The sequence below is a fragment of the Maylandia zebra genome, linkage group LG4, assembly GCF_041146795.1.
Source record: "Maylandia zebra isolate NMK-2024a linkage group LG4, Mzebra_GT3a, whole genome shotgun sequence".
NCBI classification, from domain to species: Eukaryota; Metazoa; Chordata; class Actinopteri; order Cichliformes; family Cichlidae; genus Maylandia; species Maylandia zebra.
This window is the reverse complement of record NC_135170.1, coordinates 3,823,287-3,836,087: the sequence shown is the minus strand read 5'-3', so window position 1 is coordinate 3,836,087 and position 12,801 is coordinate 3,823,287. Positions and strand designations below refer to the sequence as shown.

General features: G+C 44.5%; 1 protein-coding gene across 1 annotated transcript; it reads left to right on the top strand.

Annotated features, from left to right (window-relative positions):
* The first annotated feature begins 6,030 nt into the window (after window positions 1–6,030).
* On the top strand, window positions 6,031–7,756 carry LOC101488029 (ferritin, middle subunit). The gene is made up of 4 exons (XM_004576347.6): window positions 6,031–6,184; window positions 6,792–6,938; window positions 7,116–7,241; window positions 7,346–7,756. Exons 1-4 carry the CDS (start codon window positions 6,083–6,085, stop codon window positions 7,499–7,501), a joined length of 531 nt encoding a protein of 176 aa, XP_004576404.1. The 5' UTR covers window positions 6,031–6,082; the 3' UTR covers window positions 7,502–7,756.
* The last annotated feature ends 5,045 nt before the right edge of the window (window positions 7,757–12,801 follow it).

Below are 12,801 nucleotides of genomic sequence, written 5' to 3'. Positions count from 1 at the left end.
CCTTTATGTGGAAAATCGGGGTTATGCGCACCCTCAGAGGGTACGGGTTCATCTTGAGCGTGCTCTCCCACTCGCTCTCTCGCCCGAGGTCGTCACCTCCTATCTGCACGTATTGAGACTGTCTAGATATAGACGACAGTGCTTTCTTCTGATACTCTGACAGCCCTTCCGTGTTACACCGTGACGTGCTACCACCAGCGCTAGCTCCTACACCAAAGCCAGAGACTTCGACTTTAGTTTGTAGGGTTACTGAAGTTTGGCTAGCTGGTATATAATGATGTGCTACGTGACCGCTAGCGACACAGCTATGTTAGCATAATATAAACAAGCTAACTTTTTTTCCACTCGATAAAAGTTAACGTGAGTGTTCTCGGTGGTCAGGAACAAATGTAATCGCATGGCAGGATGCTGTAAAAGGACCAAACTTCAGCCAGGAGAACAACTGAGATAATCCATCCACAATACGAGGTTAGTCATTCATATACTGCTGCATGGGCTGGGCTGTAGCTACATCCTAAGGTTTTAAAAACTGAGCTTAAATAAATGATTAGCGGTAATAAAAGCCGAGGGAGGTCAACAGTGATCACTGACTGTTTTAGGAGCTTTTTGAGATCAAATAGAAGAAAATACAAAACATTAAACATGTTAACAACACAAAAGCCATATTAAACGCAGACTACTTTAGGCCCGGAAGTAGGATTCGTCTCGTCATCACTGGACAACCGGATAGGAGTGAGCTAGTTCAGAGCTGCCCTCACCCTAAGAACCAGGAGCCAATGACTGGGCTGCTGCTGTCCTGACCTGAAGAGCTGGATGCAGGGACTAGCAAATCCGCCGCCTGCCTGGAAAGTGGAGCAGGGATCAACTGGGACCTAGTCCCCCTCAACAGGGAAACAAATTTGCAGGTGAAAGCTGGACCACAGCTGCATTGAGAACAGGAACACAGTGAGGCAGAGGAGCAGGGTAAGCAAAAACAGGTTTTCCATCTTTTCCACCACGACAAACAGTTTTTAAGGTCTTTGTGGCTGACAAACTCTGGATTGACAGTCTTAACAGACTTTGACTCAACATGGATAAAAATCTTGAAATTTTCTGAAGTGAGATTATTGTTCTTTATTTGTTTGTGAGATTGGGATGAGCGTGAGAAAAACAGTCATTTTCACTCAATACTGCTGTTTGCTCAGCAGAGACGGAGGAATGACAGCGTGAGCACCGCTTCGACTGGGAAGAGGAAGCTGGCAAGCCAGGCAACTTGGCCTACAGAGCACAGTACGGTGGTGCCGAGGCTGGCGAGTGTGGGCATGGAGCAACCTCCCAACTCCCACTTGAATCGGCCGAAGATTGGATGCTGGTGGAGCAGCAGGTGGAGCAGAAATATGCTCTTGTAGTTGGGGTGAGCCATAGCTTCACCCTGAGCTTGTCTTCCAGCTGGGCAAAATCTGCCTGCTGTCACTGGTGCAGTTCGATGTCTGCTGGGTCCATTATGTGGTCGGATTGTACTGTCACGGTTTGTGAGGCAAACCATGTGGAAATGCGAGAGCGTGGACCCAAGTGCAGACAAAACTGAGATGTAGCCGGAGGTTAAACTGAAAGTGGGTGTTTATTTAGAGGCTGAACAAAAACACTACAAAGCAACAACGAAGGGGGAACTGAAAACACTAACAAAACCTAGACTGGGAAAAGCTAAACTAAAGAACATGAGGAACACAGAAAACATTAACAAAGCAGGAAACTAGGAATGAGGAACCTGAGACATGGAAACATCAGCAGCGGAAGCGCAGAGGATGATGAAGGAGTGAAGACGAGCTGTTGAAGACAAGGAGAGGTATGCAAATGAAACACCCGGAGTGATAAACAGGCAATCCGACAAGGCACAAAGGAAAGAACACATTATATGATGAGATGATGAGATGATGAGACAGCCTTTATTTGTCAGTTGCAGTTGTCCACAACCGAGATGACAGAACTTGCCGACCGTACATACAATACACAAACATCACATTGGGGCGACGGGTCAGGCTAGGTAGCAAGGGAAAAAAAAACATTGAAATGTGTAACACAAAAGGATAATACAGGAATGCACCGATATCAACACACCATAACACAATAAAACACAGACAAGCAACATGGGAGAATATTCCAGTGTGTACAGCTGGATCTGAGACCACTGCAATCTTTGATCGCACCTCCAGCTGATCCGCTGGAAGGTAAGTATCGGAGGAGGTGTTGGATTCGGGGGAGAGAGGGTGATAGTGAGGGCTTATCAGTATCAGTGTACATGTTCCATGCATGTGTGTGTGTGTATCCTTTGTTCAGCTGAGAGAAAGTGTCACCATGCCCGGTTAAGTGAAGTTCAGTTGTCTCCAGTGGACCCAGGTGGCCCTAAAGAAGGGACAAAGAGCTCTGACAACAATCCTGTTATCATGGAAGAACTTTGGTTGTTCCAGTCAGCTTCGACCTCGGCAGGCCTTCTGCTGCTGCAGATAGTGGGATAGCTGCATGAGTGAAGATGGTGAATGTTTGGGTTTAGTGCGAACAACTGCATCCAATTTTTACAGTTGGTCTAATGTCCATCACTGGTCACCAATTCTCTCAATTCCTGTTCTTCTTCTCCAAGATCTTATCCATATTGCAGAGCCATGAGCTTCTCCAAGATCTTATCCAGCTCGGTCACTCAGGCACAGCTGGCTGCCGGCGGAGCTCACGGGCGCGTCACTGCAACCCCCCCTGGCTTCTGCTCCGCGGCTGCTGAGTGAGCCCTCATCTGGGACTCTCCTCAGCTCTTTCTGGGACAGTGGCGCGGCTGCCCCTCTGTTGGTCTTCCTTGGTCTCTTGTGCTCTGAGGGCCTCTGGATGTCTGGAGCCTGGATCTCCTCTTCACCTGCTTCATGCCCTGGAGGACGGGGCTGTGGCCCCCCCACACCCTCTAACAGATCATTACACGAAGGAACCTTTTAAAAACAAGCGCGTCCATGCTCACAGGTGTACACACGGGTGATCACACCCACAAACTACACCCTTTTTGGCTCCTACCTCAAAGCACACTGTGTGCTGTTGATCTTATGTGCTGCACAATAATGTTTAATATTTAGTATTTACTGTCATATTCACATATATCATCGTGATGTTGTTTATTATATTGCTCTTTTTCTTTGCTTGTTTTCTTTTTTCTTTCTCAACAGGTGATCCAGGTGATTGATAGATGTATTTTTTGTCTGTTTGTTTTTGTTTTTTGACCTTTATCACCGTTCCTCTTCTCTGCTGTTTTTCTTTCCCTCTTTCTTTCTCCCTTTTCTCTTCCCCAGTCAAGTCTGTCCCGTGTGTAGCAAGTGAAAATAAAATAAAATAAACAATAAAAGCAAAGGTGAATCAAATAGACCATTACGGCAAAGCTGGGATGGTCCATTTGGTAAAGTAAGTCCGTTGGGCATCTTTCTTCGCCTTTAGACAATAATTCTGATGCAAAAGAGCCAAACGGGACAGGCAGAAAAAACCAAACAAGTGTTACGACCCAGTGATGTGTGTGTTGTGTTATGCCTCCCACGGGGGGGATGGCTGTGGGTATCTTTCCCCTTTTTCTCTCCTAGGAGGTGGAAACCTGGGCGTGGCTGCTGGGTATCCGGGTGGAGTCTCTGCCTGTCCTGTGTGGATCCTGTGTGGATAATTGATGGACCACCTCCGGTACTTAAGGACTTAACGACAGCCACCTGGAAGCCCTCCCCGAGCCTCCACCACTCGACCAAGAACCTGTGTGATGATCTATGTTAGTGCAGTGTAGAGTTTTGAGTGTATATCTGGTTGGGATGTCTACTTGGTTGTAAATAGTGTAAATAGTATATCTGGGTGGGATGGCTATTATGTTGTAAATAATTGTAAATAGATTGTCAAATAGTGATCACGGGTTGGTTCACCTGATATATCACTGTCACTGCCGCAGCCTAGTAGGCGTGAGAAGCCGTTTTCTTTTGTTGAACAAGTTTTCTCCTGTTTTCCGTTAGATAGTTAGGTAAGTGACTTGTCTTTTGTTTTGGCTTCTTTTTATTTTGGTGTAGGGAAGAGTAGGGATTGTTTTATAGGGAGTTTTGTTTATTGTTTTGGCATTGCTCACTGCCGAAGAAAATAAATGGCTGCTTAAATACTTGAAAAAGGTGTCGTTGTTGGGGTTTGTGCGTGGGTGGGAAGTGAGTGGGGCAAACTATTTGTTATGTTTATTTACTTGCCGGGACCAGAACGTAACACAAGAGATCTTATCCATATTGCATAGAAAACACAGTCTGAGTACTCACAGCCCTGCCCATCGTCTATCATGTCGGCCAGCTTTATAGCATTTGAACAGCTGTAGCCGCTTATTGTTCCTCGATAAGCCAGGCCCGAGCCAGCTCCAATAAGCCAGAACTCTGTTATTGTGGTTCTGATTTGGTAGATTTCATTCAATGTCCTCCATTGAGAGTGTCACCAGACACACGGCGTAACGGACCATCGAGTATCCGGCAGCAAACGTCTCTGCAGGACAATCTGGCTCTCGCAAGCCTAGGAAGGTGTCAATTTCATTACGGGACCAGTTGATCAAATCCATAATTCTTTAGGATTTAGGGAACAAGACTGAGAAACTCTTTGAGGGTTAGAGTTAGACGAGACTAGACAAAGTCATAGAAGCAGCAGCAGGGAAGATAAGGGGGGAAGAGGGTGAAATATGCGTCCGCCTCCTCCAAGAGCCACAGAAGACAAAATTATACAAAAAAAATATACACACAAGGTAACAAGGGACATTCACAACAGGAGTGAGACACAGCCGAACCTAATAGACATGACGAGACAGCGACGAAGGTTTAATAATATTTTAACTGCTTTAAAGCAAGTCTAGTGATGTTTGTCCACACAAAGCAGTACTTTGGGCTGCATTCAGTTTATTGTTGGAAAATGAAGCTGAAAGGGTGCAGCAAAGAAAATGCAGGCACACTGGCAGGTCTCTCGGGCACTTTACACAAAGGACAGCATTGCAAGTGAAAAAGTACTGCCTCTGAATATGTTTTGGGTCTTCGATTAAAGAAATATCATGTGTGAATTTAACCCCTATATTAAACTTATACCTCAGCTGCAATGAGACTCTTCAAGGACAAATTTAATCTAAAGAGCTGCTTTTACATGAACAGACTGATACAAAATACATTGCTTAGTTTTAGTTTTTTTAATAAATCATTTGACTCAAGACTTTTGCACAGTATTGTACATATTTTTAAGTAATAAATATCGTACCATGTGCATGTGGACATCTCTGATGTCCATCAGAGAGTCTTCATCTAGTGTTTTGAGATTAAATTTTACATATTTTACATGTTTTGCTTGTTATCTGTTGAAATATGAAAATGCTTTGTCATTGCACCTGACTATCTCCATAACGGGCGATCGTGGCTCAAGAGTTGGCAGTTCGCCTTGTAATCGGAAGGTTGCCGGTTCGAGCCCCGGCTTGGACAGTCTCGGTCGTTGTGTCCTTGGGCGAGACACTTCACCCGTTGCCTACTGGTGGTGGTCAGAGGGCCCGGTGGCACCAGTGTCCGGCAGCCTCGCCTCTGTCAGTGCGCCCCAGGGTGGCTGTGGCTACAATGTAGCTTGCCATCACCAGTGTGTGAATGTGTGTGTGAATGGGTGGATGACTGGATATGTAAAGCGCTTTGGGGTCCTTAGGGACTAGAAAAGCGCTATATAAATACAGGCCATTTACCATTTATCTGCCAGCAGGTCACATTAAACATTAAACTGGATGATGAGTTTTCTACGAATCGGGAGGAGAAAAAAAGCAACTCTATCCTCTGTGTCACACACGTTACACCCGTGCTCAGTGATTGGTGGAAACATACGTCACATCTGTCACGAGCTCCTCCGTGGAGTATAAACACAGGGACCCACGAGTGTGCCATTTCACACCAGGGGAGGAATCTTTGAGGAGTTGTTGCTTCAACAGTGTTTGAACGGAACTTCTTGACTTCATCCAACTTTATATTTCAGCTACAGATAACTTCAACGTAAAGCTTTATTTTTGCACCGTTTTTGTTAATAAAAAGCACAAGAAACGCCAGCCGAAATGGAGTCCCAAGTGCGTCAGAACTACCACCGCGACTGCGAGGCCGCCATCAACCGGATGGTGAACATGGAGCTGCTTGCGTCTTACACCTACACTTCTATGGTGAGAACACAGAAAGAGTCCATCATCAAAGCAGACTCTTTTCTGAGGAATGTTTACTATTTTGAAATGACGGCACTGTGTGCTGTTTAAATGTAAAATCATTTTATTATGAATATTAAGGTTAAATGGCGCAGCTAGAACAGGGATGTAATTGTAGCACACTAAGATCTATTGTGTTAATGCAGCTTTTTAACAAATGACAGATTATTTTTTAACAGTGTTAGATATTGACTTGTGCTCTTAGGTAAAAGTTTAAAGGTCACAATGTGAAACTGAATCATGAAATTTCAACAGATGTTTTGACAGTTATATATTTTTCTCAGTTAATTGTATGTTTAATGGACAACAGACCTGGAGAGCATTTGCTGCTCCACTCATACTTGCAGCAACCCTGCACAGTGCAAGATTCTGTGTTGGTGGGTGTCAAGTTTGAATTGTTGAACTAGCAGCAGAGTGGGGTCTTAGTCTCTGTTTCAGCAGTTACCTCGGTCTAAACCAGCTGAACTGTCCATCATGAATCATGTCTGTCTCCATAACTGTTTGTCACGATGCTGTATTTGCAGAAGAATTGGTGCTGTGTACTAATAACCTGTGTCTGATTTGTCAGGCCTTCTACTTTGACCGTGATGATGTGGCCCTGCCAGGCTTCTCCCACTTCTTCAAGGAGAACAGCCATGAGGAGAGGGAGCACGCTGACAAGCTGCTGTCCTTCCAGAACAAGAGAGGAGGTCGCGTCTTACTCCAGGACATCAAGGTGTGTACAAACTGAACCAGTCCTGCTGTGACATACCTGACTGTGTCTCTAACACAGAAACTGGGATTAATGAGCAGTGTTATGACACTTGTTCTCTTGTTGTTAGCGTTAGTGTGTAATGTGTACACAGAGCTTAAAACAAGTGTTCAGTCTCTAACAGAATTGTTTGTTGTGCAGAAACCAGAGCGTGATGAGTGGGGCAGCGGGCTGGAGGCCATGCAGTGTGCTCTGCAGCTGGAGAAGAATGTCAACCAGGCTCTGCTGGACCTGCACAAGCTGGCTTCTCAGCATAATGACCCTCATGTAAGTGGGAGTTGGAGGGAAGAGTTTGGGGTTAAAGACTGAACTAGTTGATGCTGTGTATGTTTGACAAATCATCAAATGTTAACTGTAGTTTGTTTTCCCAGCTGTGTGACTTCCTGGAGAGCCACTACCTGGATGAGCAGGTGAAGTCCATCAAGAAGCTGGGTGACCACATCACTAACCTCACCCGCATGGATGCCCACAACAACAAGATGGCAGAGTACCTGTTTGACAAGCACACTCTGGGTGACAAGAGCTAAATGCTGAGACGTAGAAGTGAGCCTGGAGTCAGCATGTTAACAACACAGGCTTTGAAGTAAACTCACTTCTGCTCCAGCTGATTTCTTTCCTGATTTCCTCACTTTAAAGCTGGCATCAGTTCTTGTATGTTGTGGTGTTTGTGTGAAATGTCACATGGAGCGATGGATGTTATCAGGGTATGGCTCTGCTTCTAAGCTGTCTGACATTTGGAAATGTTTCTGATCTGTTCATCTGAATAAACCTTTTGAGCTGGATCTTTGGTCTCTCTGCATCAGTGACCCATTTTACTGATTAGTTCAAGCAGTTGGTCTAAAGACTAAATAAATCACTGCTTCTTTACCTTGTCGACTTTGTCAGATTATGGCGTTGACAAAGGTCGTCTCAGGTGTGTGAGTTAATATTTGTACACATTGGGACCAAATACAAACAAGACCATATCAGATGTAAATGTTACTGGATATCTTTTGGTTTTCTCCCCAGTGAAGTCTCAACTTGACCTACTTTATCTGGTACACCTATTCAGCAGCCTAAGGCAAACAATCTCGTGTGTGTGTGTGTGTGTGTGTGTGTGTGTGTGTGTGTGTGTGTGTGTGTGTGTGTGTGTATATATCTTAACAGTGCGCTCTTTTCACTTGCATACAATTTGTGTTGTTCTTAAAGCACAATGACAAAGAATCTGATCCATGAAGCACCACACATCCCAAACAGCACAATTATATTGGTTCATGTAAACATCTTAATATAACAGCCAATAATTAACTTGAAAATATGGAATCACGTGGACATGTGATCCAATGTCTTGCTATAAATTTTTGGTGGGTTTATTTAATTTGGCACAAATCATTGCCTTGTTATTAACATTACTTTTGTAATGCACCATCGCCATCTACTGGAGACACTCCATACTGCAGAGTGAAATCATTTCCTTCTTTATAGCAAGTAAAATCTAAAATGAGCTAAAGGTGTTTTTTATTACACCCTGAAAAAAAACTTTATGTACCTTGTTGTGCCTTATTCAGTAATAACAAAACTAAACATTTTTTCAAATTATTTATTTTCAGGAACTAAATAAACTCAAAAAAAGATTTGTAGTCATTTTATTCACTTGTATTAATGTTATCTAGAAATAAAATCACATCACAAAGAAATCCTCTCTCACTCTTGAAAATCCAGGTATTTGCTCAGTTTTATACCCATGTTTTGGAAAGTATCCATGATTAAAATTCTGACTTTATGTTGTAAGGTAAAGAGCCTACGATAATACAGAGGAAACAGAGAACACCCAACAATCAAATGACCCCCTAAGAGCAAGCGCTTTGGCAATATTGGGAAGGAAAAACTCCCTTTTAACAGGAAGAAACCTCCATCAGAACCAGGCTATGGAGGAGTCGCCATTTGCCACGACTGGTTGGAGGTGACGGGAGGAAATCGGGACACGACACGCTATGGAAGAGAGCCAGATATTATACATAACTAATAATTAAATATCGAGAGATGTATAAACACATAGTGACTAAAAAGCTGACTGGAAGAAGAAACACTCAGTGCATCATGAGAGTACCCCAGCTGCCTAAACCTATTGCAACGTAACTGAGTATTCTGTCCCTCGGATTATTTCTGAGGTTGATGTTATAGGACAGGTCGTAGTCATTCTTGCTGTAAGTAATTGAATAGATGTGTCAACAAATATGTTCATTCCTGGCCTGCTCATGGCAAAAGCCTGCCCTCTAGTGGGTCAACAGCAGAAACTCCTAGTAAGGGGAGAGAAGGAGAGTTTAGCTCCGAGCACTTTGCAGGGGAGGTCCGGTGCTTTGTGTCTCTGACGATTCCTGCTTCTGTTGCTCTTGAGATGGCATAATCTTTCTACAAGAATGAAAGTATCTCTCTCTGGCTGCCAAAGCTGTTTCCTGTTAAAAGGGAGATTTCCCTTCAATGTTGCTTGCTATGAGTGCTTGCTCTTAGGCTATATGCAGTCACTCAGTGAGAGTCCTGGAAGAGACAGAAGTTGAGGGTTGTTACATTTTGAGCTTGTCCACTCTTTTACTCTTCAGTCAAGTTGCATTTGGATTTTAAATGTTCTGTTCAGATTTCCAAACTTTTAATATAGATGCATGATATAACTAAAGATTAGCATCCTCTCATTTCAAGCCAGCTGCCTTTCTCCTGGGACCTTTTTACATAATCCTACTCCCATTAAGAAGTGTTATTAGAAGACACAGGATGCATTTCCAATGCAATGCAGCTGATACCCAGTTATGGTTATCTATGAAGTCAGATGACACAAATAGGACATGTCTTATAGACATGAAGGCCTGGATGGCCTCTAATTTTCTGCTTTGAATTCAGACAAAACTAACCCTAAAATTCTTAAAAACATAGCATCTAACCAGATACTTACCATGGATGGCATTACCTTGGCCTGTAGTGACACTATGAAGATTTTTGATCAGCCAAAATGATGGACACCACAAAAGATGGACATCACACATCAACTAAAAAGCACATTTATTTTAAAAAAAGTAAAACAACAACAAAAATGTGTTGTCAGTTCAGTAGTAATGTGTAGTGTGTGTATCTGTGCTGTGCAAAGCAAACAACATTCAAATAAGCCCGAATGCCCTGAAAGACTGAGAGAGGCCAGATACAGCCTCAACACTGCTCTAACTAATACTCCCCTAATACAAGAAGCCCCCAAACCTGGACCTGGACATAGAGGCCTGAGGGCCATCTCACACATTTATTCAGAATAAAACAGGTTTGTGTGTTTGTGTTACTCCAGGACGTCAACATGACACGTTCAAGGACCCAGTAAACATCAGAGCAGACAGCTGTTCATAAACATGTCATAAAAACGTGCTTAAACTACTCAAAGCTGCCCCTGTGACCACTGCTGCAGAGCAGAATGAACAGTACTGATGGGGACTATGAAGGTTTGTAGTTTAATTCCTGCTCTTGCAGGATCAGTGAGTTTAAAGATAAACCTCACGAACACAACTTTAAATCCCCACGACATCACCAACAGTTCTGCAGGAGGACAGAAGCCCCTGATTTAATCTACCATAATGCTCTGTGATATGTTGTCATGGCAACATGAAGTCCAAAAAATACAAATACAAAAATGCAAAAGAAGAGGAGGACAACAAGACAGGCAGCTGGAGGAGCTTTTGAAGCAGGACAACTTTTCTGGATTTATCTTAACTGGAAATTCTGCTAAACAAGTCAAGCTGGAAACAAGGAGGCAGCTGGTTGGATTATATCTGAGGACAGGACGCATGAAGAGAAGCATGAGGAGAGAGGAAACAGCAGAGAGATGCTGTGGAGACGATCGTGGATCAAGTCGAAGAAGCAAGCACCAAAACTGTGAGTAGACATCACACACCAAGAGCTAAAATGACTGTGCTGATTAAGGAAACATTACATTTGGTTAGTTTGGGGTCTGGAGCTTCAGGTTTGTGGGTTCAGTTGGTCTCAAAATTGAAGAAAGACAAAAACATGTTTCTTACAAAAGGTTGTTGGAGGATTCTTACTGTAAGAACTGAAAGTTAATCCGTGGGTTTAACTGATAATTAAATAATTGTAATTGTAATTTTGTAGAAAAGGCTCTGCACCTGTGAAAATAAAAAATAGGTATCCAAGCCCCCGAGGTCACTGCAGATCAAAGTAGCTCAGACCTGGTTAACTATAATTATATTACAGGAGGTGAAAAATATGGGAATGATTCAAAGAAACAAAGATCTGGTTAAAGATTTGAGCTTTCTGATTGAAAGAGATGAAAACTATTCCATGTGTGACACTGAGAAAAAACCGAAAGCTTAATAGATCTGTAGGTCCAACTGTTATTATACAAATGTGCAAATTTGTTTTAATGACATTAGGAAGAAAAAAATGAATACACGTAGACATTGAGGGCTAGCAGGAGGGACTATGCGCTTACCTGCTGCTCTCTGGCAGGTAGCTCCATGCCCTCCTGGGTTTTAAATGCACCTTAGAACACACATGCATCAACACTACAATGAGCGGGTGGAGGGAGGTTTGGAGTCTTCTCTCACCCCCGTTCTCTGCGACCTGCTGGAGCGGGGGGGCTAGGAGGAGGAGTTGGCCGTCCGACTGCGGTCTGGGGTGTGGGGCCTCCCTGCTGCTGCGGAGTCGGGGCGGTCTGCCTCCCCCCACCGCAGGGAAAAGGGTAACACCACCTGGGTCTGGGTGCAGTTCCCCCTCCAGGGGCAAGGGTACCTAGACCCGGTTTGTAGAGTACGCTTGGGGAGTGTGATCGTGTGTACAACGTCTCTTTATGTCTGTCTCCACGTTGGTTGAGTGTGGAGTAAGTGGATATGAGAGCATGAGGGTGGGAATGGATGTTTGTATCTGTGTGTGCCTGTATGTCTGTGTCTATATGTCAGGTTGGGTATCAGACGCCACCTCTCTGGGGACATCTCAGGCCCTCCAAGGTTTGGAGGCCTATCTCCCCCCACCACCACTTCCCCTGCCAGTGGCGGACTCCCTCAGACATCGGTGCGTTGGTGGGTCTTTGTGTCTGGGGGTGGGCGTCCGGGTACACACCGGCTCACTCCTTGGCGGGGCCTGGAGCCTGGGGCTCGCTCGGGCCACTTCGGAGGTGGGGTGCCCCCGGCCTCTCGGCCTGGGGCTCGGTCACTCAGGCACAGCTGGCTGCCGGCGGAGCTCACGGGCGCGTCACTGCAACTCCCCCTGGCTTCTGCTCCGCGGCTGCTGAGTGAGCCCTCATCTGGGACTCTCCTCAGCTCTTACTGGGACAGTGGCGCGGCTGCCCCTCTGTTGGTCTTCCTTGGTCTCTTGTGTTCTGGGGGCCTCTGGATGTCTGGAGTTTTGATCTCCTCCATGCCTGCTTCATACCCTGGGGGACGGGGCTGTGGCCCCCCCACACTCCTAGCAGATCGTTACATGGAGAAACCTTTGGAATGCAAGCATGCTGATCCACACAGGTATGCACACAGGTGTATACACGGGTATTCACAGACGCGGACTACAGCTTTCTTGGCTGCTGCCTCAAAGCACATTGTGCGCTGTCTATCTTGCGTGCTGCACAATATCGTTTATTATTTAGTATCTACTGATATCTACTGCTAGCTAATTTATTGTCATGGTGCCGTTTTTTTTTTATTATGTTGCTCTTTGTTGTTTGCTTTCTCTTCTGTTTTTTTTCTCCATACAGGTGACCCAGGTGTTTTGTTTTTTTGTTTGTTTGTTTTTTTCTTTCTTCCCCCCCAATGTGAGTTTTACTCATTGACATTTCTTTTAATTTCTTTATATTTCTGACAAA

Coding starts and splice junctions, on each gene's coding strand:
- LOC101488029 (XM_004576347.6), top strand. CDS start 6,083: ATGGAGTCCCAAGTGCGTCAGAACTACCACCGCGACTGCGAGGCCGCC. Junction 6,185..6,791: donor CTTACACCTACACTTCTATG/GTGAGAACACAG, acceptor CTGATTTGTCAG/GCCTTCTACTTTGACCGTGA. Junction 7,242..7,345: donor CTCAGCATAATGACCCTCAT/GTAAGTGGGAGT, acceptor TTGTTTTCCCAG/CTGTGTGACTTCCTGGAGAG.